Source organism: Panthera leo, chromosome B3 (genome assembly GCF_018350215.1).
Source record: "Panthera leo isolate Ple1 chromosome B3, P.leo_Ple1_pat1.1, whole genome shotgun sequence".
In the NCBI taxonomy this organism is placed as follows: domain Eukaryota; kingdom Metazoa; phylum Chordata; class Mammalia; order Carnivora; family Felidae; genus Panthera; species Panthera leo.
The window spans coordinates 86,593,556-86,620,979 of NC_056684.1; the positions used below are offsets into that span (position 1 = coordinate 86,593,556).

The 27,424-nt window shown below is 35.8% G+C and overlaps 1 protein-coding gene across 4 annotated transcripts in view; it reads left to right on the forward strand.

Annotated features, from left to right (window-relative positions):
• Positions 1 to 27,424, forward strand: part of TTC6 (tetratricopeptide repeat domain 6) — a 203,360-nt gene that overhangs the window by 165,432 nt on the left and 10,504 nt on the right. For 2 of the 4 annotated variants that reach the window (XM_042943017.1, XM_042943018.1), the window contains exons 22-28: positions 5,501 to 5,635; positions 6,890 to 7,039; positions 7,835 to 7,975; positions 9,298 to 9,411; positions 12,554 to 12,673; positions 18,046 to 18,119; positions 24,707 to 24,917. In XM_042943017.1, the coding sequence (XP_042798951.1) occupies positions 5,501 to 5,635; positions 6,890 to 7,039; positions 7,835 to 7,975; positions 9,298 to 9,411; positions 12,554 to 12,673; positions 18,046 to 18,119; positions 24,707 to 24,917 (945 nt within the window). Of the gene's footprint in view, positions 1 to 5,500; positions 5,636 to 6,889; positions 7,040 to 7,834; positions 7,976 to 9,297; positions 9,412 to 12,553; positions 12,674 to 18,045; positions 18,154 to 24,706; positions 24,918 to 27,424 lie in introns of those variants that run through there. The other 2 variants (XM_042943019.1, XM_042943020.1) reach the window with 2 other exon arrangements.

The following is a 27,424-nucleotide window of genomic DNA, read 5'->3' on the forward strand; positions in this document are numbered from 1 at the left end:
TTCTTTCAAAGAACTAGCTCCTGATTTCATTGATCTAGTCTACTGTTGTTTTTTTTTTTTTTTTTTTTTTTTTTTTTTCGACAGCATTGAATTCTAATCTTTATTATTTCCTGTCTTCTGCTGGTTTTGGGTTTTATTTGCTGTTCTTTTTCCAACTCTTTAAAGTGTAAGGTTAGATTGCATATCTGAAACCTGTCTTCCTTCTTTAGGAAGGCCTGCATTGCTATATACCTCCCTCTTATGACCGCCTTTGCTGCGTCCCAGAGGTTTTAGGCTGTTATCATTTTCATTGGTTTCCATGTACTTTTTAATGTCTTCTTTAAATTATTGGCTAACCCATTCAGTCCTTACTAGGGTGTTCTTTAATCTCCAAGTATTCGTTGTCTTTTCAAATTTTTTCTTGTGGTTGATTTCAAGTTTCATAGCATTGTGGTCTGAGAATATGCGTGGTATGATCTCGATCTTTTTGTATTTGTTGAGGGCTGATTTGTGTCCCAGTATGTGTTCTATTCTGGAGAGTGTTCCATGTGCACTCAAGAACAATGTGTATTATGTTGCTTTAGAATGTAATGTTCTGAATATATCTATTAAGTCCGTTCGTTCAGTGTGTCATTGAAATCCATTGTTTCCTTATTGATTTTCTGCTTAAATGATATGTCCATTGCTGTGAGTGGGGTGCTGAAGGTCCTACTTTTATGATATTGTTATCAATGAGTTTCTTTATGTTTAATTTATATTGGGTTTTTCCACGTTGGCATAAATGTTTACAATTGTTAGATATTCTTGGTGGATAGACCCCTTAATTATGATAAATGCCCTTCTTCATCTCTTGTTACAATATTTATTTTAAAATCCAGATTGTCTGATATAAGTGTGGCTACTCTGGCTTTCTTTTGTTGACCATTAGCATGATAGATGGTTCTCCATCCTCTTACCTTCAATGTGAAGGTGTCTTTAGGTCTAAAATGGGTCTCTTGTTAACAGCATATAGGTGGACCTTATTTTCTTATCCATTCAGTGTTTCGTCCATTTACATTTAGAGTGAGTACCGAAAGATATGAATTTACTGCCACTGTGTTGCCTGTAGAGTTGGAGTTTCTTCTAGTGGTGTTCTCTGGTCATTTCTAGTCTCTATTACTTTTGGTCTTTTTTTGTTTTGTTTTATCTTTTCTACCCTCAGAGAGTCCCCCTTAAAATTTCTTGCAGGGCTGGCTTAGTGGTCACAAACTCCTTTCATTTTTGTTTGTCTGGGAAACTTTTTATCTCTCCTTCTATTTTGAATGACAGTCTTGCTGGATAAAGAATTCTTGGCTGCATATTTTTCTGATTCACCACACTGAATATATCCTGCCACACCTTTCTGGCCTGCCAAGTTTCTGTGGATAGGTCTGCTGCAAACCTAATCTGTCTTCCCTTGTTGGTTAGGGACTTTTTTTCCCTTGCTGCTTTCATGATTCTCTCCTTGCCTGAGTAGTTTGTGAATTTGACTATGATATGCCTTGTTGATGGTCGGTTTTTGTTGAATCTAATGGGGGTCCTCTGTGCTTCCTGGATTTTGATGTCTGTGTCTTTCCCCAGGTTAGGAAAGTTTTCCACTATGACGTGTTCACAATACTTCTACCCCTATTTCTCTCTCTTCCTCTTCTGGGACCCCTATGATTCTGATGTTGTTTCTTTTTAATGAGTCACTGATATCTCTAATTATTAAATTGTGATCTTTTGCCTTTATCTCCCTTTTTTTTTTCCTGCTTCATTATTCTCTATAAGTTTGTCCTCTATATTGCTGATTCTCTGTTCTGCCTCATCCATCCTTGCCGCCGCAGAATCCATCTGTGATTGCAGCTCAGTTATAGCAGTTTTTATTTCATTCTGCCTAGTTTTTACTTCTTGCAGAATGGGATTCTAATCTATTTTCAACTCCAGCTAGTATTCTTATTATCATGATTCTAAATTCTGGTTCAGACATCTTGCTTGTATCTGTGTTGGTTAAGTCCCTGGGCTGTTGTTTCTTTATGCTCTTTCTTTTGGGGTAAATTCCTTAGTTTCATCATTTTGAAGGGAGAAAAGGAATTAATGAGGTTGAAAAAATTAAAATTAAAATTTTAAAGTTAAACTTAAAATTTGTAAATTAAAGTTAAAATTAAATTAAAGTTTTCTGCTATGATTTGCTACCATAAACCTTCTCCTCTTTTTTCTCTCTCTTCATCTTCTGGGATGCCTATGATTTGGATGTTATTCCTTTTTAATAAGTCACTAAGTTCTTTAATTCTTGTATCATGCTCTTTTGCCTTAGTTTCCCTCTTTTTTCGGGATTATTCTCCATAATTTTGTCTTCTATTTCACAGATTCACTGCTGTGCTTCATCCATCCTTACCACGTGGCATCCATTTGAGATTGTGTCTCAGTTATAGCATTTTTAATTTCATCCTCACTGAATTTCACCTCTTATTTCTGCAGAAAGGGATTCTATGCTTTTTTCAACCCCAGCTAGTATTCTTATCATGATTCTAAATTCTAGGTCAGACATCTTGCTTATGTCTGTGTTGATAAAGTCCCTGGCTGTCATTTCTTCCTGTTCTTCCCTTTGGGGTGAATTTCTTCATTTTGTCATTCTGGAGGAAGAAAAAAATATAAATAAAACATTAAGTTGAAAATTGAAAAACAACACAAAAAAGTCAAATAAAGGAAGCTGGATCCTAGGTGTGTCTTGGTTTGGTTGTTGAAAGAAGCTTGATAGAATAGAGCAAAAAGGGAAAGAAAAGAAAAGAAGAAAAAAAGAAAATGTTTAAAAATTAAAACAAATGTATACCATAAAATAGAATAAAATGAAATGAAGAAAGTAAAATAGAATAAAAAGTCTATAAAAAATTAAAATATGGTAAAAAGAATTAAAAAATAAAAAGAAAACAGAAAATGAAAATAAAATTTTCTCCTTGTATCCAAGAAAAAGAAAAGAAAAACAAAAATCAAAAAACAAATAGATGGACCAGCAAACAGAATGAAATCTGAAATTACATTCAATTTTCCCTAGAAGTCAAAGTATGAAGCACTTTATAGTCTACACTAAGCAGGCAGAAAGACGTATGGTGGTGCTCTAGGACCTGAGCTTGGTTGGTGCAATTGGATTGGGCTTGGTGTAATGGCTCCTTTCTCCACTGCATGGCGCTGCTTAGCTTACTGGGGTGTATCGTTGTGGTGCATGTGTGCATGTATGCACATGCATGGGAAAGGTGAAAATTCAGAATTTTCTTTGAATTGTATTCAATCTCTAGATAATTTTAGGGAGAATTGACACCTTTATGATATTGAATTTGTTTTTGGAATATACTGACATTTTCTTAAAAATTAAACAAAAAAATTATTTATATTGGAGGGAGAGTGAAAGATTGTGTGCAAGTGGGAGAGGGGCAGAGAGAGATGGAGACAGAATCTGAAGTAGGCTCCACGCTCTGAGCTGTCAGCACAGAGCCCAATGCGGGGCTCAAACTCATGAACCATGAGATCCTTTCCTTAGTCAAAGTCAGATGCTCAACTGACTGAGCCACCCAGGCACCCCTCTTATGTTTACTTTAACCTCCTCTCCTCCACTTATTGCTCTATAGAAATCTGGAATTACCTTTTATTGCCCTGTTCTATCCAATCAATAGTGATGTTCTCTTGATTCTTTCTAAATATCTCTCAGTTCTACTTCCTTTCTCCATTTCTGTGGTCTTTATCTTAATCCAGAACATATTTTTATTTTACTAGAATGATAGCAACACTGTTGCATTCTTCTAAGCTTTATCCACATAACAGCTGCAGTATTATTTTTAGAACATAAATATGCCTTACTTGGGTACCCCTCTAGATCTTCCCCGGGAGTCTTTTCAGAGAAGTGAAGAAGAGACAGGTAGGACATCAGCTAGCTATGAGAGGAAGCAGGAGGAAGTGAAGATGTATTTACTTTAATTTAAATGGGATGGAAGACTTTGTGGACTCAAAGAGACAGTGAAGGGGCAGTGACCCAGAAGAGGAAGGAAATAACTTGTGTTCAGGCAGAGCAGAAGGAGTAGGGGTCAAGGACACAGCTTGAGGAATCTAATTCCTTCTGAATTAAAATTAGAAATTTCAGAAGGAATTTCTCCTTCTGAAAAGGAGAAGAATAGAAACCATTCAAAGTCAGGAGAGAAAAAAATGGAAATGGAAGAAGATATAGATGTGTTGAAAAGTAAAAATGAGGAAAATGGAGAAAGAAGGTGATGTATTTTTTCTATGGCAAGGTCAAGTGCTGAGAATAAGGATGGAAAGATGGATGTTGAAGTTATATGTGAAATAGATGCTAAGTGGAAGCACAAAGGACACTTAGCATATCCAAGCTAAATCTCGTTGTTTATTTAGTAATTTAATATGATTAAGAAAATGGTCTAAAGAGTCACAAATATTTATATTTCCATAAATATATCTGTTAGCTAATTATAAAAAAGTCATTTCTATCTAGAAAATTGACTTTTTTTCATTAGCAAATTTCAACTATTTTGACTAGTTTAAATGGGTGATTTATTTTAAAATTTATGTATTTATTCTGAGAGAGAGTGAGGGAGAGAGTGAGTGGGGGAGAGACACACACACACACAGAGAGAGAGAGAGAGAGAGAGAGAGAGAGAGAGAGAGAGAGAGAAAATCTGTACTGACAGTGCAGAGCCTGATGTGGGGTTCAAACCCATGAAATATGAGAACATGACCTGAGCTGAAATCAAGAGTCAGACACTTATCTGACTGAGCCGCTCAGGTGCCCCTAAGAGGGTGATTTTTGATGTTAGTTTATTTTCTGGTGCCAGTGGATTTCCATTAAGAGCACAGTAGGACAGGGGCACCTGGGTGGCTCAGTCGGTTAAGCGGCTGACCTTGGCTCAGGTCATGATCTCGCGGTCTGTGAGTTCGAGCCTCGCGTCGGGCTCTGTGCTGACAGCTCAGAGCCTGGAGCCTGTTTCAGATTCTGTGTTTCCCTCTCTCTGACCCTCCCCCGTTCATGCTCTATCTCTCTGTCTCAAAAATAATAAACGTTAAAAAAATTATAAAGAGCACAGTAGGACAAAATAAAGTTTGATTAAAACCACATCAGATATTATCATTGGAAATCTTTTACTATTTAATAGCTGTTCAGTATTTCTTTCAGGAAAATTACTGAAAAACTGGTCATAAACTAGTCTATAACTTTAAGCTGATTTTATACTACAAGAAAATAGCCTTAATAATTTAGAAATTATAGTATCAAAAGTGCATATCTATAAGTCTGCTTAAGTAGCAGATTTAGGAGATACACCTTGTTGGGATTCCCTGCCATCAGACTCCCTGCTTGGGTCCTCAGCTGGTGGTGCACTGACAAGGCCTGTGTCCTACTGTGGCCTACTGTGAAATGAGAGTAGGGCTGCATGCTTAGCATTCTTTTTAACGTTTAAGGCTGTCATGTTAAATAAATGTTAAAGCATTCCCTTCCATGTTTTTTTTTTAATCATTCTAGGAAGCTATGAAAATGTTTAAAAAGGCGTTGGATATCTTTTCTCATTCTGATAAAGGACCAAATGCCATAGCAGCTTCAGCAGACTGTCTGTATAACTTGGGCCTTTGTTACATGGAGGAAGGCAACATACAAATGGTATTTTGTGTATTTAGGGGCATAGGTTTTTTGTGATTTTGGAAATTGATTTCTTGAATTCAGTTCTATTTCTGAAGGCTACCTATACAGCGATTGACTAGACCAAAGTTTCTTATAAAGGTTGGCTTAATACAATCAGTCTGCACCCTGCAATGCCTGCTATATCATTTTATTTACTCAGTACCTTTTATTTGATGTTGGTTTGCCAACAGTATTCCAAAGACTAATGTGTGTTTCCCACCAAAACAATAAATCTAACTGTAAGAAATTGTTATAGCAGAATATTTTCATCACATTAACATGAATTTACTCATTAAATTGTAAACATTTTAAATTGAGTGCTTCTGAGTAATACTATAGAATAAATAGAACATGAGTAGGATACTAATTTCTTTTATTGACAGCTGAACAATTCATATCAGATTGAAACTGGTTATTAAGATGGTCAGATTCATTGAAAGCCAGTTGACTCAGTTATTATGTATTGATCCAATATTTGGCTAATTTATATAATTCTCCATTTTAAAATTGTCAATGATGTGACAAATAAGTAATACAATTGATATTTTACAGTGGCTAATGTTAGATATTCCATAACTGAATCTCCCTATACACAGGCATAGACACAGATGCACACACACACACACACACACACACACACACACACACCATTCCAGTCTTTGTATTTAGGGGTGTTTGAAACTTGAATCTCCATAAACTTGAAGAAGAGTTGCACTTGATGAGTTGTTCCATTAAGAAATTCCAATAAATATAAAATTAATTATAAATACTTTCTGTGTTTTTAGTCCTTTTGGAAAACCAGAGCAAACCAACATTTGCTTTACAACATTGGGGAAATTTTTAGAGTTCCATTGTTCAGAAATGTCATTACTATGTATCTGCTATGGTTCTTGGGCCCTCATAGAAAATAAATGTACTGGTTGTGATTTCTTTGAAGAAACACATTATGAAGAATAACAATTAAAATTACACCTCCAAAAGTATTGGTATCTAACAACATGGATTATATAGATATCAGTTTGGGAGTAAAGGAACCTATAAATTATAGTAATAAACCTGACTTGTTTATATTACTTTTGTTTTCTCCACGAATTTCACTGGAAAATGTATTTAAAATGACCAAAAATAAGTGAAAACTTTTAAACAATTGTTATACAATGTAATTTATTAACATTTTAAGTTAATCTGTTCTACTCCCTAAATGATTTTCTTTTTAACAATATACTCTCCTAGGCTTTTGATTGTTTTACAAAAGCTGTGAAAGCAAATCCTGATTTTGCAGAAGGCTTTTATCAACGTGGTCTTTGTAAAGTAAAACTTAACATGGATAGCTCGGTCCTGGATTTTAATCGTGCAATTACCCTCAATCCAAAACATTATCAGGTATTTAAATGAACAATTTCAGTGATTTGGAGAGTGTGTTAAATTTGCTAAAACTATTCAAGCCTTTATACGTTGTTGTTGTTAGTTAGCAAGAATCAGTTACTTATACCTACTTCTTAGCCAACTGTGTTTTGATAATCCATATATCTGTATTTCCCTTTGAACTAAAGATGTTATTTCCAACAGTGATATGTTATATGTAAAGGTGCTTTCTGAATTGTGATGTTTATAAGTATTGTTAATATTTTACTATACCTATTAATAATTATAATTTTATATACTGTTATTAATTTCATTTACTTCTTACTTTGCTATCACATTTATTCTTGCCTTTTAAGAGGCTGGAGAGATGACACAAGATTGCATCTTGATTTTAAAAGCCTATGAAATTTGAATATGGACTAAATATTAGATGATTTTAAGGAAATACTATTAATTTTGTTAGATATATAATGATAGGGTGCTTATGTAAGAGAATGTTTACATAGTGGAAAACTCGGGGGTGAAGTATCATGTCTACAACTTATTTTTAAATAATTCAGAAAAAAATAGATACAACAAATATTGCAAAATAATAATTATTGAATCAAGATGGTAGTCATATGGATGTTCATTATACTATTTTTTCTATTATATATTTGAAATATTTTCTAATAAAAGAGAGTGGGAAAAAAGACTATATTTTATATAATCTTTGGGTGGCATGGATTTGTTCAAACTATTACATATTTTGGGGGAATTGATGCTTTTACTAAAACTTCCATTCTTGCTTTCCTCTGCTCTTTCTCTGAAAAGGCGTATCTAAGCCGAGTAGCCTTCTATGGTTTAAAAGGAAGATACTCCAAAGCAATCTTGAATTGTAATGAGGCCATCAAAATTTATCCTCAGAGTGTGCGTGCCTATATCTACAGAGGAGTTCTGAAATACTACAACAAGGTAGGGCGGTTTCCTGCCTTGTTAACTGAGATTTTAGAGTGCTCTGGTGCCAAGTTATGACTTGCTTCCTTTTTTTCTCTGTGAGAGGAGAACTGCCAAGGTATAAAGGACAGAACTGCATAAGACACTTTATACTTTTTTCACAAAATAGTGATATTTATTTTTGACATTTGTATTTTGAATAACACTTATTATTTATCTGATTAAGAAAATAGTGTATATTTATTATAGAATTTGGAAAGTACACAGGGGAATAAAGGGAAAGATAAAATCACCTACTATCCCCACCATCGAATGAAAATTCCAGAGGGCATTTTGGTGTATTTACATTTAGTCTTTTTTCCCCTGGGGGGGAATATATATATGTATGTATGTATGTGTATATATATATATGTATATATATATATATATATATATACACATATATATATATAAAATCCAAAATTGGGATTATGCTACCTATAAATTTGTTGTGCCTTGCTTGTCACAATAGTTGAGGGTACCATTTTTAACAACTGAATAATATTCTACCATATTTTATTCTTAATCACTTTATTGTTGGACATTTGGATTGTTTTAAATATTTTACTATTTTACTATATTACTATCTTCATACTGTTACACTGAAAACAAAGTCATTGCTTGAGTTTATGATTGATTCTTAAGTGGAAATTACTGGATCAAAGGGTGTGAGCAGTACCATTGATATCTGATACTTCATGGAATACATTGTTTCTCCCTACTTTTCTTTTCTGACCTTTCTTTGTAACTATTTCATATGAAATACTTTGCAAATAATGCCTGAAAGCAAAGGTAAGACCTTGTATTACATGTTAATTCCATGAAAATTACTATCTATAGAAATGAGTGATCTAAGGTATCAGGAAAGCATCAAAGAGGAAGTGAAGGAGAACATGGGTAGGTAACATGGCGATTATGTGATCTAACAGTAAGAGTGACAGAAGCAAGCTCTGATGAATATTTGCTGGATGAATATGGCTTATTTCTCTTTTACTAATAAGAAGTATAATTTTCTTTTTGCTTTATAGCAATATTGGCAATAAAATAATTATCTAAGTTAAAGTTGTTTGTATATTGAATTTTATTTGAAGGTAGGAGAAACATTATTATAATAATTCCTATCAAAAGATCTTCTTAATTAACTCTATGAAAAATTAGGTTACTTGTCTTAATTTCAAATGATACGCAGGATGGTTGAATGAGTGTTCAAAAAATTCTGATAGAATCAAGAACTTATTTTACAATTAAATTTCATTCCATTATGATTAACCCTTGTTATCTAATTATTTTTTTCTTTTTAGACTTATAAGCTAGCAATTACAGATTTAACTACAGCTATCAACATGGACAAAAACAGTTACATAGCATTTTATAACAGAGCCTTATGTTATACCAAGATAAGTGAGCTTCGAATGGTAAGATGACCATTTTAGTAAACAACATGTTAATGCATTTGTAAACACATTTAAAGTATGTGTAAAACATGTTCTTCTTATTTCTGTTACAATTTTGAAAAATAATTCCTATGGAAATACACACACACACACACACACACACACACGCACACGCACACACACACACACTTGAGAAACCAAAGAACCATTTCAAAGAATATTTAGTGTTTTTGTTGGTCCTCACCAAATATTTTTATACCAATCTCTGCAATGTCAAATGAAAATGACTTTTACAATGCTTATATAAGCATTTAAAGGCATTTATAAATTAAAATCTATTGCATAATTCTCACTTGAGTAAATGTTTCTACTGATACACTGCTTGCAGAATTTTTAAGCAGTGATCACTAGCAATATTGTTGCTTTAAAATCTCAACATTAGCCAGAACAGTTTGTCAGGGTGTTTTTTGTTTTTTGGTTTGTTTTTTGGTTTTTTTTGTACACTGTTCAGACCACGGGCACAGCAGGGAGTTTTGAATGATGGTTTCCAAGACTGGGACCAGTGACCAGTATTGCCTGTGTATTTATTATGAAGCCGTAACTAAAGGCTACAGTAACCATTTTTCTCAATTTGTCATGATCCCCCTTCTACCAGTGCAAGGCCTCTTTTGTATTTTCTAATCTTCCCCATCTCTTTCCTACTCTTGTAGGTTTGGTCCTTTTCCAGTGGAGATTCCTCACTGGCCAGCTGGTCTCAGTCTGTTAGTGTTCTGTCCCATCCTCTTGCTTCCCTTTCTCTGTTGCCTGCTTGTCTTCCTTTTTTTCTCTCTACTTCCATAGCCAGTGAAACATTCCTTTAAAAAACTACATCACATTCCTGCTGTTCTGTGTGGATACACTCCTCCAATCTCCTTGAAATTTGGACAGTTAAATCTGTTTAAAGCATTTGGAGATTTAGAAATTTATTTGCTATGGAAGGGAAAAAGTTGAGAACCATTTTTTCTACCTAAGGACTGTAGAATTCCTGGTAACCAGTCTGTCAGGTTTCCTCCAGAAATGTTGACAAATGAATAACTAATTTTTAACAAAGGAGTTGTTAAGATTCTAAGAGCTAATTAAAGGATCATTTATCAGAGAAACCTGCATAGCAGGTGTCTTTGACAACTCCCTCCCCACCCCCATTCCTGCCTTTTCTGGGTAATTCTGAAGCCACAAACAATGGACTGGGTAGGGGCAGGGAACTCCCATTTTTGTTATCTCTGATATATAACAAAGTCAGTGTTCTATGAATGGGAAAAATGTAAAACTACCTAGAGACCTAACTAGAATAATAACATATTGGTTATGTTAGAGCTGCTCTGTACCCAACACATTTCATCCCATTGAGTCATTTTACAGAGGAGGAAATGAAAGTAGGGAGAAGTTAGAAACACAACCAAATCCCAGAGAGAGTAGAGACCTGCATTGGTATTCACAGGTTTGTTTGCTTCTGGTTAACAGTCTTTAGGTGGCTTTGTAAAACCATCTGACATCGAGCATGTGGACCGGATGTCATTTAACAGTGTCACCTCCTCTCTTTTTGTCTACCTCCCTGTTTCTCAGGGAGAAACAGTGATTCCTGCCATCACTAGACTGAAGAAACCCAAGTATCTTTCTGTAGAAAATGTACTTAGGCTTTCTTCCAAGATATACTTTCATAAAAACTAACAAAAGGTGAATTCTGCTTTCTACCACCGTGTATTAATATAAGTAACAGTTACCACTTACTTAGGGCTTATTGGGTAACAAACACAGGGCTAAATCCTTTACCAACATAAAGTCAAATATTTTTTTTTTTTTTTAAAGTCAAATATTTTTAAGTGGACTTTTACAACAACAATATGATAAATTACCTCCCAGTTTTGCAGAAGAAGAAACTGAGGCTTAGTGTTAAGCAATTTTCCCAAGACTGAAAAGCTAAGTAAAAATAGCAGAGGCACGATCCAAATCCTGCTCATTGACCTTCATGAAATCTCATTTCCCAGCTTCTGTTTCCTCTTGTGTCACATATTCAGTTGCTTAGTGGATCTCTAAGGCGTCTTACAGATTTTACATTCTGTTATTCTGTGAAAGGAAAATTGCTAACATTCTAGTTTTGTTTTTGTTTTATAAGTATTATGAATTATTTTTACAGCCCTGGCATAGGCCCACTGATAATTATGTCACAATGAACATATAGGACCTTTAATTGTACAGTTCTTTTAGACACTTGAGTGCCTAGTAATGAAACACTAGAGAAGGACCAATGAGCAAATAGCAAAATAATATTATTTGCATTTTCAGTTAGTATGTACTACAAGTGTGTAAGTTTTGGCCCTTTTCTGATGAAACCATATGGACAAAATATTCAGCAGGAAAATGAGTTAAAAGATTTAGTTCCAACCCAAATTTGCCATATTCCTGGTACCTGGCATAGAGTAGATGACCAGTAAAAACATACTTAGTCAGTGAATAATATAATTTAAAAAGATTAAAGTAATGGAGAAAGGTCCTATGAGTTGATCATTCTTAGTTTAGAATAATGTCTTACAGAACACAAATATGCTTATCAAAGTGCTTATCAAAAGAGTGCTTATTTGTTGTGTTTTAAAATCTATTTACATTGATTCATGATTTATTCAACAAAAATTTATCTGATTTCTATTATGTACAGGCACTGAACTAGTTACTGGCTTTACAATGGTGAGCAAAATAGATAAGCTCTACCTCCATAAAGCTTAGGTTTCAGTGAGGAAAACAATAAAACACTAAAAAGAAATTAAATTTTAAAAGGTAGCAAGTGCTCTGCTTTCATGTCAACAGTCATTTGGTGAAACTACTGAGGTGAGGGAGGGTGTTGCATGCCCCCCCACCAAACCATACACAATAAAAATGCTTAGAAGCGTTTCACAGATAACATGTGAAAAGCGAGCAGAGTGTGGACCATTTATTAAAGCATAGCAGTATCTATAACACTTAGTTAAGGGGACCCTTTAAATCTAAATGACTATTTTTGGCCATAAATGTACGTCATATTAAAGAACTGATGTGAGGTCCTAGTTTGGGCATAAACACATTTGTTCATAGCCAGTGTAGTGAGACTCTAGAATTGAATCCAGGTTGTAAGTGGTTATTTTATTTTTAGGCATTAACAGATTATGGCATTGTGCTGCTTCTTGATGCTGGAGAAACTGTGATGTTAAACACCTTCATTAACCGTGGACTCATCTATGTAGAGTTAGAGCAGTATACTTTCGCATTGGAGGTAAACCTTGTTTCCTTGCAAAAATGAACTACTTGATATTGCATGTTCTGTTCTGAAAACTAGTGAACAAGTTTCTTTTGGTATCAAATGGCAATATTAATGAGCAATAACAACTTTAGCAAGAATTGTATTGAAGTACTTTGAATGAATAAGAGAATCTTTGCCAAGAAATCGTGTATGTTTACTTTGCTTTGATTACAGGGAAACATCTAATATGTAAAAAAAAAAATGTTTCTGATTTGATGAAGTATCAAAACACTCACCTTCCCCCAGGGAATATTTTGGCTACACACAAAACTCAATTATTTGGCAAATAGAATGACGTATTGATTTATTTTGCTGCTCAGTGATAATTCTTTCTCATTCACAATTTTCCTCATTCCCCATTGACAATATATCAAAATAAATCTGTTTGTTTTGTTTAGGGCAGAAAATAGGTGCTCAAAATAGGCTACTGGGAATAGACTTTTTAGTGGAAACAGGCACTCAGAATTGCAATGGAAGATAGCATCTGTAGTGTATCAGAAGAAAAACAGGTGGTTTAAAATGTATTTTAATAATTAATTATTGGGGCACCAGGGTGGCTCAGTTGGTTAAGCCTCCGACTTCGGCTCAGGTCATGATCTCGCGGTTCATGAGTTCCAGCCCTGCGTCGAGCTCTGTGCTGACAGCTCAGAGCTTGCTTCGGGTTCTCTGTCTCCCTCCCTCTCTGCCCCTCCCCTGCTTGTGCTCTGTCTGGCTCTCTGTCTCTCTCTGTCTCTCCCTCTCAAAAATAAACATTAAAAAATTAAAAAAATAATTATTAGTTATATTTAAACAAAATTCACTATTATCATTTTTATCTTATTTGTATTTTCTGTTTTAAATTAATTTTGGAATTGATATGAGGCAAAAATTAAATAGCAATTTGAGGGTTGTAGTTAAATAGTGGCAGTTTTGCTTTTGTGTGTCTGAAGAACCACAACAGAATAATATGGAGTGGAGTGGTCCCTAATTTTTTCACCTCCAGACATGGCTTATATTATTTTCCTATGCCTGGGAGCCATCTTTTGAGATTCTGCCCCCCTCCCCCCCCAGAATTACTTATTGTTAAGGAAGTGCCTGAGAAACCTTATTCTAGGCAATTTATACTGTGATGAAATGCAGTTTCAAGATTTGAACTCCTTCAGGTTTTGGTTTTGAGATACACCATTCAGAATTCTCTCAGGTAGGTAGAGCTCCATCACTTCTTTGGAGTAGGCAAGTAAGCTCTGGAACTCTGGGCACCAGTGTTGGGGTGGAGCAAGTGAGGACAGTAGGGGTTGGGAGCAAAATACCTCAGCTGCTGGAGAATTTAATACAGGACCCGTGTTATTTAACAAGTACGTATTTATTTAGTACTTAATAAAATCTTTCAACTAAGAAGTACTGGGGCAAGATTTGAGCTCCGATCTTGCCAAATCCTATGTTCTCTTGAACATATCCTTGATTCCAAATCCTATGTTCTCTCTGAAAAAGCAGGGTACTGGCATTGGCATTGAAGCCTTGGGAATCAGGAAGACCAGAGTTCCAGTTCTTGAGGACCTCATGGTCTCAGGGGAATCATTCTGGACCCTTCTCTTTCTTTACCCCACATCTAACTCATGAGCAAGTCCAATCAGCTCTACTGTCAAAGCATATTTTGAATTCATCACTTCTCATTTTTGCCACTGCTGTCCTCCCAATTCAGGCCTTTGCCATCTCTTCCCTGGACTCCTGTAGTAGCTTCTTAATTGCCTTTCTGCTTTTGCTCTTGTTCCTCTACATGCTGTTCTTCACACAGCAGCCAGAGAGACCTCTTAAAAACATAAAGAAGATCAAGTTATTCCTTTGTTCAAAACCTTCCAATGGCTTCCCATCACATTGAGCATAAAATATGAATCCTTGACTATGGCCAGCCAAGACCCTACATGGTCTGACTGTTGCCCATTGATCTGCCTTCATGGTCAAATGCTCTTCTTTTCTTCACGCAAGTCACTCCACTCTGGCCTTTTGCTTTTGCTTGGAAATGGCAGGCTCCCTTCCTGCCTCAGAGCCCTCACACAAGCTATTCCCTAAGCAAGCACGAACACTCTTCCCACTGATCTGTCTGTGGTGCCTATCTTGCTTTCATTTCAGTTTCTGCCCAAATGTGGCCTCCTTAGCAAAAAAGACCATAGATTAATTAAAATCCAATGTTTAAAAACTTAAAATAAATCAAAATAAGTCTAGAAAGGGAAAACAAAGGGACAGAAAGCAGAGAAAACCAGCAGAAAACAAATAATAAAATCATAGACCTGAATCTAATCATATCAGATATTACATTAAATGGAAATGGGCAAAATGTGCCAATTAAAATAATGAGAATATCAGATTGGAATTTTTAAAAAGCCCCAACTATATTCTGGCTATAAGAAATATACTTTAAATGATATAAATAGGTAAAAGTCTAGGAAAAAAGCATGCCCTGCAGCCACTAATTAAAAGTAAAAACAAGAAAAAAGTTTTTTCTTCATGTAAAGTAAAAAAATTAATTTAAAAACTAAATTAAAAAATGCAAGTTGAAAAAAACCCAGTGAAAGTATATGACTTTTAATATTAAGATGGCTAAATAAAACAAGCAAGAGAAACAGTCTTAAAACTGCCCAGGGAAAATTTTTTAGTGGGAGTAATTGATTAATAGTGAGGTTAAGTAGGATGAGTACTGAAAACTTATTAGTTAATTGAAAGTTGTATGACCTTCATAAGAACACGTTGACCAGGAAGTAGAATGCAGCATTTAGACTGGCATTGTTTAGGAAGTTAATAGTTAAGCTGGTTGGATTAAGAACATTTGTTTATCCCTTTGTCCTCTTGAAAACCTACCAGGAAGACAGTAAAGGAATAAAAAATATATAATTCCACAAAGTTCAAGATAGTGGAAAAGAGTTGTTCATGGCACCCCAAACTACTACTCAAGATTTTAATACCTCAAACTTAAAAATAAATGAGTAGCCGAGGTTCCTACACTTGAGTGAAGTAAAACAGAGACTGAAACCAGCAAATACATGGCCATAGGTATATGGGATGGTGGCAGGAGGTGTGAGGTGCATGGAGCGATGGTGTAAGGTAGCTAAGTATTATCCTCTGGTGGAAGTTAAACCTGATAGGATACTCATGTTATTTAGAAATTGGAAGGTAAATAGCAAAACAAAAAACAGCAAGTTGTAAAAAGAATTGCCTCTGGGGAGTGGGAATCAAGTAAGGAGAGGGGGAACAGAAGGTCACTGTAAGCTTTTTAGTTTTATTAGACCCTATACACTGTATACACGGGTTGCTTTGATAAGACTAAAAATAAATAAACAACAAATGTCTTTAGAGGCAGTTTACAAATTACAAAATAAAATTGGCCTTATTTTTTTCTTAATTTTTTTAATGTTTATTATATATATTTAAGAGAGAGAGACAGAGAACGAGCAGAGTAAGGCAGAGAGAGAGGGAGACACAGAATCTGAAGCAGGCTTCAGGCTCTGAGCTGTCAGCACAGAGCCCAACACGGGGCTCGACCTCACGAACAATGAGATCATGACCTGAGCTGAAGTTGGACACTCAACCAACTAAGCCACACAGGCACCCCTAAAATTGGCCTTATTAAACAACAAGTAGAAGTTGAGGGAATGTGGAGACATGGCAGCCATTGGTGTTGACCATGCTTTCAAGGAGATGTTCTTTCGAGGGCAAGAACTAGAATGACAGGGCATGCGTAGTTTGATAGTGGGAGGATTGAGGGAAGGCACGTTAGGGTGGGGCAGTGAGACAAAGATTAAAGATACAGAAAACAGCAGGACTATGATGGAGCAGGTATCCAGAAGAGACAGGAACGAATGAGGTCCCAGTCCACCCTCTGACACAGAAAGCAAGACAGTGTGGGTGAAGGTCTTTACAAATAAACTCGAATCAGTGGAGGGAATGAGAGTTGGGACTTTGCTTTGTGAAAAATGAGTTGTTGTGGTTTGTTATTTATGATCTCCATATTAAAGAAAAGATTAATGCAGATGAGAAAAATAATAAAAATGCTGATAGCTTTATTTTGAGTAATGCTAACAGTCATCATTTATGTCTATTGCTGATCATTAATGTCTAATTACCATATAGTGTAATAATGGTTATATATATAAAGTCAGGTTGACATTTATAAATTTTATCTGATTACAAAACGGAAATTGGTATTCTCAACCTTTTAGGTTTATGATCACTCCCCACAACTCCTCAAATTAATAGGAACATTTAAACAAATCTCACACTTACAAATTTGCCTCTATTTTAGCCAAATGATCCTTCTAGAGGAGTTAGCTACCAGCATATTTGATTAGATTATATTTGATTAGACAATGACTTTCTTATTTTCTCCCAAATATTTCCATTTGGTATCAAAATTTACTTCAGGAATCTAAGTGGGGAGTCCACATTCGCGGGTTGGTCTCGGTGACTAATACCTTCCTCCCCCAGTAGGATCGCAGAATGCTCATTTGACCCCACTACTCCATCTTTCACCCCAGTATTTGCAGAAAACTCATTCTATCCTCAAAAGACAGCCAGCTTCCTCCCTCTGGCACAGCCCTGGAAGGTTTGTGGAAGAAAGATGGGAAGGAGATAGAAAAGGGGGAACAGAGAAGGACAGGGAGACGATCTGTTAAGCTTAGCCCATCTCCGGCACCTACTAGAGGACGTTAGGGCCACAGCATCAGATTTAGCACTTTTAATTCTCTTAACAACCTCTTCCCCAGGGTCATTCAGGTCTATCCTAGCTGACTTCTCTAACTCAAAATCGTGGGGTTAGAGTTTACATTGCTCCCTCTCAGGAGGCTTCTAGGATTCCTGGACAAAATGATACACTCCTTCCCAGAAGTGTGGATTCCAAAGGTAGGAGTAGCCATAGCTAATCCACATGAAAGGCCCAGTTATATGCTTTAACTGGGCCCAAGTATCTGCTTGTCTTATGGACATGTATTGCCAAAGCTTGTCTCCAAGTGAATTTCTCTTTCTATCTAGATGAGGATGTTTCTGGTGATGTGCACTCAGAAAACAAAAACAAAAACAAAAAACAATTAAAAGAAAGCAAATGAAATATCTCCTTACACACATCAGGGCAAAACCACAAGGACAGTGGAGACTAGTAGCGTAAGATTCCGAGTGAGTTTTCAGTTATGGGTTTCCTCTCCTCCATCGATTCTCACTAGCTGTGATACTAAAAGGAAAAAAAAAGTTTTAGGAAGATGTATATTTTTAATGCTTGTGTTAAGTATGTTCATGGTAGAATCAAAGTTAGAAAGAAGTTTAAGAAAGCACAGAAGATCATGTTGCAAAATTAACAAAGCCCTGTAAAACTGTTTCAGGATTTTAAACAAGCTGCGCTGATAAGCAAGACTAATGTGAGCCTTTGTCAAGCCACTGCCATGTGCCATCACAGGTACGGAGTGCAATGTGTGTTGACACGAAAGCAGGTAGGACCAACAAATTTATAGTAATGATAGAATAGAAGAAACAGAGGAAAATGTTGTGGAAGTAACAGAGTACAAAAATCGGGAGAGACACAAAGACTCCCTATAAAGTAGTGGGGGGCACACCTGAATGTGTCATTAGCACCCTTCTACCTTCCAATAAGTGATTTAGCCAAGTCTGCAAGAAAATACCTGTATCATGGCATTGCGGTACCCACCTGCTACACCCCAGGACAGGACCTTGGTAATAACCAAGTAATAAAATCATGCATAGCTTGAAATAGCTAAAAATAAAATCAAATTAATTAATTTTGTTCATAAAATGGAACTAGCTTTTAAAAAGCATGTTTCTTGGAAGAGAGGGTGATTTCAAAAAGTAATACATTTTCAAGAATATTTTGCATTTAGAAAACATAGTTCTAAATCTAAAACCAATTACAACAATACCAGTAAATATCCACAAAATACAATAAAATCTGCAAAAAAAAACCCCATATTACTAAAACATTGTTACCTGTTTCTGGGGATATTATAAAAATAAGTAAGTTATAGAAGGGGAGAAAAGAGCAGTTACATAGGCTAAAATACAGATGGTGATCAGTTAATAACTTAGATAGTATTGGGGGTACCTGGGTGGCTTACTCAGTTAAGTGTCTTACTTCGGCTCAGGTCATGATCTCACGGTTTGTGAGTTTGAGACCCCATAGGGCTCTGAGCTAACAGCTCGGAGCCTGGAGCCTGTTTCAGATTCTGTGTTTCCCTCTCTCTCTGCCCCTACCCCACTCACGCTCTCTGTCTTTCTCTCTCTAAAAAATAAATAAACACTGAAAAAAACTTAGATAGTATTAGAGTAGATATATTTTGTTAACTATAGTGTTTCTACATATACATTTAGCATCTAAAAATTAATTTCTGGTCATTTTGCTTTTAAAAGCATAGAGGTTCACACATGAAGATTTTAATGTGGAATAAAATGTATTTGAGTAAGTAATAGTTTACAGCATTATTTTTCATGAAACAATAGCAATTAATTGGAAGGGAAATTAGGATATTCATAAATTATGTAGACTAAGCTGTGTAAATATCCAATTTAGAGAATAGAATACAGTTTGAATTATTTAGGAAATCAACATTCTGTTTTTCCCTTTAGGACATAGGTAGTACAGCTACATTTCCCTGTGAGAGTAAGACTTTTTTTTTTTTTTAACAAATATAGTAATCTAATAACTGGTACTTGTGAAAGGCATCACTGAGTTAAAAAGCATTTATTTTTCTATAGACAGCAAAACATAGTCACATCACTGTCTGTGTTAATCCAGCAACCTTTGCATAACCCATCTCTTTAGGTAATTGTCATTCTTAAAGAGAGATGGACTAGTGATGACTGATGTGTTTGTTTTGGTGGGTGAGTGCAGACCAAAAATGTCTGAGGTCATTGTATTCTCTTAAAATTAAAAAAAAAGACTCCAAAATCTTTCCTAACCTCATTCCTATGTTTAGCAACTATTAGAGACAGTAAAGTTCTCTCTCTGTCAGTCCCCAATCTCTTTTATGAAATGTAATCACTGAGTCTATATGGTAGAGCCTCCTTAAGCTGATACTGCTTTGCAATTCCAAATAACCCAACTTTCATCAGCCGACTGGAATCTCTATTGTCCTTTAATAAAAGTAGAATTTAAATCAACAGTAAAGCCCTGATAACTCAACAGTCCCAATTCCATGTGGTTTCAGTTTTACTGAATTTGGCAATAAGGAATGTTTAGTGATTGGTTGTATTTATTTCAGGAAACGTATTTTTGCTTTTCAAGGTATGCCATAACATACTTTTACCATAGCAGCATGGTTTCTAAGTATTGAGATTCATTATTGATGTCTTCTAGCAGGGAAAGTAAAAGTTTTTTCATTTGGAAAATTCAAAAAAAAGAAAAAGGAATAAATCTTTAAATTTTAGGACTTTGATCTTTGAACTCATGGGGTTGCAGACTTTTGAAGTATGCCTTTGTATATCTCTGGCTCTCACTCTTGTCGTTGCTAGGAGACAACATTCCTTAGGCTGAATATCCTACTTGTTGTCCAATTTGGTCACTAAGAGTGTTATGGTAGAGTTAATTTTTAGATCTCTTTGAGAAAGCCACCTTCAGATTAAAAAAAAAAATGGCACAGAGAGAAAGCCTGATTTACTCAGAATTATATATCCTATCCACTTTTTACTCTGGCACATTTATTTTCCTATTCTTACATTTGCATAAAATGTTTTTGAATCCTGGACTCTGCAAACCACATTCTTTAGTTTTGGGAGGTATTTATGATTTATTTGTACAACTCAGTAGTGCACATCTGGTCACGTATGTGATTAATTTGAAAATGCAGTGGACCTTTGTGTCTGTGGCCTCACCTGCACACTCAGCACATGGTCCATAGTTATGGACATTGTAATGAAAATCATGCATCTTCCCCAGTGATCACGTTATTTTTAAATTTATAAAAGCACATTTTATTTTAGAAAAACTAATTTAATATACTTTTATATATATATTTGTAATTGATGCTTAACAATTTATGTCTTGATTAATATGTATCCTGATATAACATAGATACTCTACCAGTTGTTTACTATTGTTTCCCAATTGTTTAACTACATGTGATTATTTAACAAGAGCTTCAATCTAGGATATTGTGTGATATTCACATCTTCAGAAAAATGAAATTGCTATGTCTATAGTGGTATCTGTGTCATTTCTTTTTCTGTCTCTGGGAAGTCTCTGGTTTTGGCACTGTCCACCTCCTCTGGACTTAATTTTTAGTCATTGTCAGCTTTGAAGAACTTGCGAGGTGTCTTTCAAAGTTCCTTTCCAGCTTTAAGCTTTAATAATTATTTACTTAGCCTGAATAGACTAGGTGCTCATTGAACTTTAGGGCTGGTAACTAGATAGGTATAGAAAAATAGCTTTGATTTATTGCCTCATTTTTTCTTTTAAAATTTGTTAGTTTAGGGACACCTGGGTAGCTCAGTTAGTTAGGCATCTGACTTTTGATTTCTGTTCAGGTATACTCTCACAGTTTGTGGGTTCAAGCCCCATGTTAGGCTCTGTGCTGACAGTGCAGAGCCTGCTTGAGATTCTCTCTCTCTCTCTCTCTCTGCCCCTCCCCAGCTCATGCTCTCTCTCTCTCTCAAAAGAAATATCTGATAAGGGGTTAATATCTAATATATATAAAGAATTTATACAACTCAACGCCAACCCCTCCCTCCCCCAAATAATTAGATCAAAAATAGGGAACTTGCATAGATATTTTTCCAAAGAAAACATACAGATGCCAAAGGATACATGAAAAGATGCTCAACATCACTTATCATCAGGGACATGCAACTCAAAACCACAATGAGAGATTACCTCACACCAGTCAGAATGGCTAGTACCAAAAAGACAAGAAATAACAAGTCTTGGCGAGGATGTGGACAAAAGGGAACCCTCATGGTGCACTGTTTAGAATGTAAATTGGTGCAACCAGTGTGGAAAACATTAAGGAATTTCCTTAAAAAATTAAAAATAGAAATACCATATGATCCAGTGATTCCATTACTTTACCCAAAGAAAACAAAAACATTAATTTGAAAAGATCTGTGCAGCCCTATGTTTATTGAAGCATATTTACAATAACCAAGATATGGAGGTAACCCAAATGCCCTTCAATAGATGAATGGATAAAGAATATGTGGTACACACACACACACACACACACACACACACACACACACACTGGAATTACTCAGCCATAAAAAAGAATGCCATTGGGGCGCCTGGGTGGCGCAGTCGGTTAAGCGTCCGACTTCAGCCAGGTCACGATCTCACGGTCCGTGAGTTCGAGCCCCGCGTCAGGCTCTGGGCTGATGGCTCAGAGCCTGGAGCCTGTTTCCGATTCTGTGTCTCCCTCTCTCTCTGTCCCTCCCCCGTTCATGCTCTGTCTCTCTCTGTCCCAAAAAATAAAATAAACGTTGAAAAAAAAAAAATTAAAAAGAATGCCATTTGCAACAACATAGATGGACCTAGAGGGTATTATGCTAAGTCGAATAGATCAGGCAGAGAATGACAAATGTGGAAGTTAAAAAACAAAACAAATGAGCAAACAAACAAAAACAGAAACAGACTCCTAACTACAGAAAAGAAATTGGTGTTTTCCAGAAAGGACAGGGATGGGGAATGGGCAAAATAGGTCAAGGGGATTGAGAGGTACAAAGGAAAACAGAATGCATTATCCACTTTTAGAATGATTCCTGTAAGCAGTGAGACTGCAGCCTCAGGCATTGTTACCCTATATTCAGTGAACTTTTACCTTTCCAATAGTGCCAGTAATCAGGAGAGAAGCACAATTTCACTGTAAACTACTGAGGGAAGTGAACCTGTGTTTTCTTAGTAACAATCCACAGAGAGAACTCAGTGGGTACCAACTGACTCATGTATGTGAATGTTCACTTTTGCCTGCCTATACTAGAAGGAAGGACTAGCTAGCTTCCTGGTATTTCACTGTTGATTCTTGTATGATCTTCTGACAGAACACCTGATGCCCCATGTTTGGGGAGTGTTTGCCAAAACATGCAGCAAATATCCTAAGTACCACAATTATTCTTCATGGCTTAGGCATTAAACAATATTGAATCACGTTGTGAGAAACTGAATTGCTTTTCAGCCTCAAACTGAATTCTTTCTCAAACCTTTTGAATACATCAAGGGGAAAGTCTCAGCCAAAATCTAGTCTTAACAACTTTCCAATACTTTGTAATAGAACTCAGGTTCAGTTTTCTACAGACCATAGTATCCAACTCCAATAGCTATTTATTTTTACAGTTGCTTTCTATTTATGGTATGAAATATTAATTTTCTACTTATGGGATTGAAATTAAGTTGTCTTTTAAAATAAATTGAGTTAAGGGGTGCCTGGGTGGCTCAGTCGGTTAAGCGTCTGACTTTGGCTCAGGTCATGATCTCACAGTTTGTGAGTTTGAGTGAGTTTGTGAGTTTGTGAGTCAGGCTCTGTGCTGACAGCTCGGAGCCTACAGCCTGCTTCACATTGTGTCTTCCTCTCTCTCTGCCCCTACCCCACTCATGCTGTCTCTCTCTCTCTCTCTCAAAAATAAACATTAAAAAAAATAAATTGAGATAAGTAAAAAACAGTGATTTGGCCTAAAGAAAAATGTTCAGTAAATGATAGCGTAGGTAGAACATAGGGCAGCTGTCACAAAGGAGGGGCTGAAGTTTGGGGAACACTATAAAGAGATATTCCTGAGTAATATCTAGGAGATGACAGTCTCTAGAATAGTTTCCCTGGGCTCCATGTATTTTATGAAGGAAAAATTAGTAAAGTAGTGGTGCATCTTGTTAAATTTTGAGACCGTTTTGAGAAGTAATGAAGAAGAGGCTGGGAGAAAGATGGCCATCTTTATTGAGGGTTTCTTTGCTCAGTGGTTTTCACACGTGCTCATTTGCTCTTCAGAACAATTTTGAAAAATTAATATTAATTTACACATTCAGGTTTAGGTCTGAGCTTTCTTCTGACTACACTGTTGAGATATCAGATCTTGTGCACCAACAGCAGGTAGATTTAAAGCAAAGAATGTGAGCAGAGATGACCACATGAAAAAGTGTGACGTTTGAGGTTATGGTTTACCCAAGTCTGAATCCTAGATATTGTACACTGTTGAACGTCACTATGCTATTTACTGCGCACAGACTTTTCTGAGCCATTTTCTTTTCATCTACAAAATGTAGAAAATTATAACTAGCTTAAGAATTGTTGGAGGCATTAAGTGAAATAGCATAGGTAATGCAATTAGGACAGTACGTGGTAGGTAAGAAGTTACTCAGTGTTAGCTCCCTCATTCTAGAGACTGAATATAATTATTAGATATGCATATACGATGGAAAAGTGACTATATCTGCCCACGAACAAATATTTGATTATTTTACTAGCTCTCATCCTACCACAAGAGAATAATTAGGGACGAGAGATAGAGTTATCATTTATTCACATGTGTTCACAAGTTAATAAATTGAACGCATTTCACTTTTTTTTTCTTTTCTCCTTTCCTGGTGTCATAAAGAAAGCATTTCCCTTTATAGAAGATCTGATATAGGCCTGCCATGTGATAAAAATTTGGTTCCTTTCATTGTATAATGAAATGTGAAATACATAAATACATTTATTTTAATCTGATTTAAATAGTGTATTTTCATCATTAATAGTGCATGTTTTTCTGTACTGGTCACTGATAGCTGTTAAAAACAAGTTCGGGAATACCATTCATACTTGTATAGTTCTGAAAAAAGAACTTTAGAATATCATCCCAACATATTCTGCCTTTTTCCTTTCACCAAAAACTTCAAAGACCCTGTCAGTCTTCCTTAGGTCATATGAACTCATGTACTCACTTCCTATGATGGATAATAAAAATGAAAAAAATTTTTTATAAGCGTCAATGCAAATCTTCATGGGTAAATTATATACAGAAAAGCACTTAGAAAATTCATCAGAAAGCATCAATATTTTCATTTATTTTCAGAAATAAGGAGTTTGAAGAAGCTGTTGATTTCTTCACCTGGGCTCTTAAAATTGATCCATGTTTTCTGGATGCTTATGTTGGACGGGGAAATTCTTACATGGAATACGGCCATGATGGAGCTACCAAACGAGCACAGAAGGACTTTCTTAAAGTGTTGCGCATTAATCCAACATACACAAAAGCCAGAATTAGTTTAGGCTATAATTTACAGGTAGTATTCTATAATAACATATTAGTTCATAAAAATTCCTTTTGGAAAAAGGAGAAGAATATATTTGGCCCTTTACTGGTGATTAGGATACATGTTATTTCCTTGGTTATGTACATTTTACCTTTCCCTTAAGGTTAGAGCAGCAGTGAGAAGCGAGGGTTTATTAGTCACAGGGAGGCTGCCTGGGGACCACACCCAGGGGCCTGGTGCATAGTGAGGTGATGACCCTTCAAACCTGAGGTTCCTTAACACCTGTGCCCTGCCTTACCTTACCCCCACACTTACATCTTTTGAAATTTGCCTGATGGGTTTCACATATAACAAACCTGGCTAACATTTGTTTCACTAACCTGTATTGGACCCCAGAGCTATTGTCCTGTTGAATTAATGAAAAGTTAGAGAGAATAAGCAATGGGTGAGAGTTTTGAAGTTGACTTTAGCCATACAATGGGTCAGATAAACACTGTACAGGGATTCAGGTCATCTTCCAAATGGCAGTGAGTGAGAACTTACTGGGCAGGCAAGAGACTAGGTGTTTGTCCTTTCAGCAAGGTGGGAAAGTATTACTCTCTGTGTCACTACACAGGTCTCTGAGTGGTTTCTGGAACACACTGACCTGACCCATGCACTCACGAACCTATTTGCACTAATAAAATATGTAGCGACATCCTTGGAATAAAGTGCTAAGTGTGCTTTATATTCCATGAAGAGGAACTGAGTAATTAAAATTTTCTTCTCTTTTTTAAAATCTTTTTTCAATATTCAAAATTTTAGATAATGGACAACAAATATGTTCAAAATATTGTAATTTGCAGAAATTCTTATTAATAATCTGCAATTACAGTTGATTTTTTTTTAATTTGAAAATAAATGAGTTTGGCTGATCTAATAATATTAATAACATTGGAGTTGATTGTTAAGATTGGCAGCTATAGTGAAGTGTGCCCAAGAACTTATAACAAGGAAAATAAGATTGCTCTCTGAGACTTAAACATAAAATTAGCCATTATTGGATCACAGTAGAAATTTGCAAAGTCAGTTTGAAGAGACAGGATGACTTCCAAAGCTGCTAGAGCTGATTGCAATCCAATGAAATGTGTTAACATTGTCATGCATCGCATTCAAAAGGCATTTTACTGAGCACCTAACATAGGATAAGAATTACTCTAGGCCTAGTGATATGCAGTAAACCAAATATACTTGGTTCTTCTTTTAGAGTTTACTGCCTACTAGAGAGATGAGTATCAAGCAATCGTGAATAATTATTTAATTATACTTATGATAAGTGCAACAAAGGAAAAAGATGTGTTTTAGGACAACTTATAACAAGTGAACTTAGATTTGTTGAAGGGGTAAGGGAGGGCTTTTTGAGAAATTAACAATTAAAGGGAGTGTGAAAGACTAGTAGTCAGTCAGAGTTAAGAATTGGGGCTAAGACACAGTGAACAACCCATTAGAAAGTCTTGTGAAAAAACAGAGGGCCCAAGTGGATGGAATGTTACGGGAAGAAGAGAGTGTTGTAGGACAAGGCTAGAGAATTGGAAAATGACTGGAGGTGAAGGCCTTTCAGGCCAGTTAAAAATGCTAATATAATTAACCAAAGCAGAGACATCAGAGTTTTGTTTATGAAGATCTCACTTTGTATATATCAACCTGAAAGAAGATTGAGAAACATCAGTATGAGGAAGGATTGAGTCAGGAAAGGAAGGACTTAGAAGAGTTACAGAGGTTCATCCAATTTCTGCTCAGGGGAAAGAGTAACCATTTGTTCAACAAAGACAGATTTCTCTACTGTGTGCCTAGCACTAGCGATATAGAAGTTAGCCAAAACAGATGTCAGAAACAGATGACAGATATCCTATTGTGAGGCTGTCTGCAGCTTAATATTCTTGTTCTTGTTTCTCAAATGAATTTGTCATGACAGTGTTGATTTTCACATAATTTGTGCAGAGGTAGAAGATTTGCTGGTTAAAGAACAGTGTATAGTTAAAATATTAGTTTTATGTAAGAGCCACTGGGCTCAGTTTGGTGTATGTGAGGCAGCTTCTGGCAAGGTGGGTTTTTAACCTATGAGAATAAAGGACAGACTCTGGACCTCCATGAATTTATCAGCTCACTGCCTTACGGTGATGAGGTATTTAGTTGCTAGCTGGTCTTCCCTTGGAAATACTTGGACATCTTTCAGTTAACAGCACCCCTCTCCTAACCTTTGTTCTTATTTTCCAGTTGGTGCTAAGGTTTGTATGAACAGATACTTGGTAGATTTGAATGCATTTTTCCATGAAATATGTATAGTGATTCTAAAATTCTAGATGCTGGTAAAATCTGTCAAAATAGGTTTTACGCTATTAGTTTATTCTCAACACATTTATTTTGTTATTTTCATTATGTATATGTTATGTATAGCTGGAGATTCAATGCCAAGGAATAAATACAATCCCTACCTGTGTGTGTATGGAGCTCAAGTAAACCTCATGGTGGTGATTGTCAGAAGCGTTAGTGTTCTC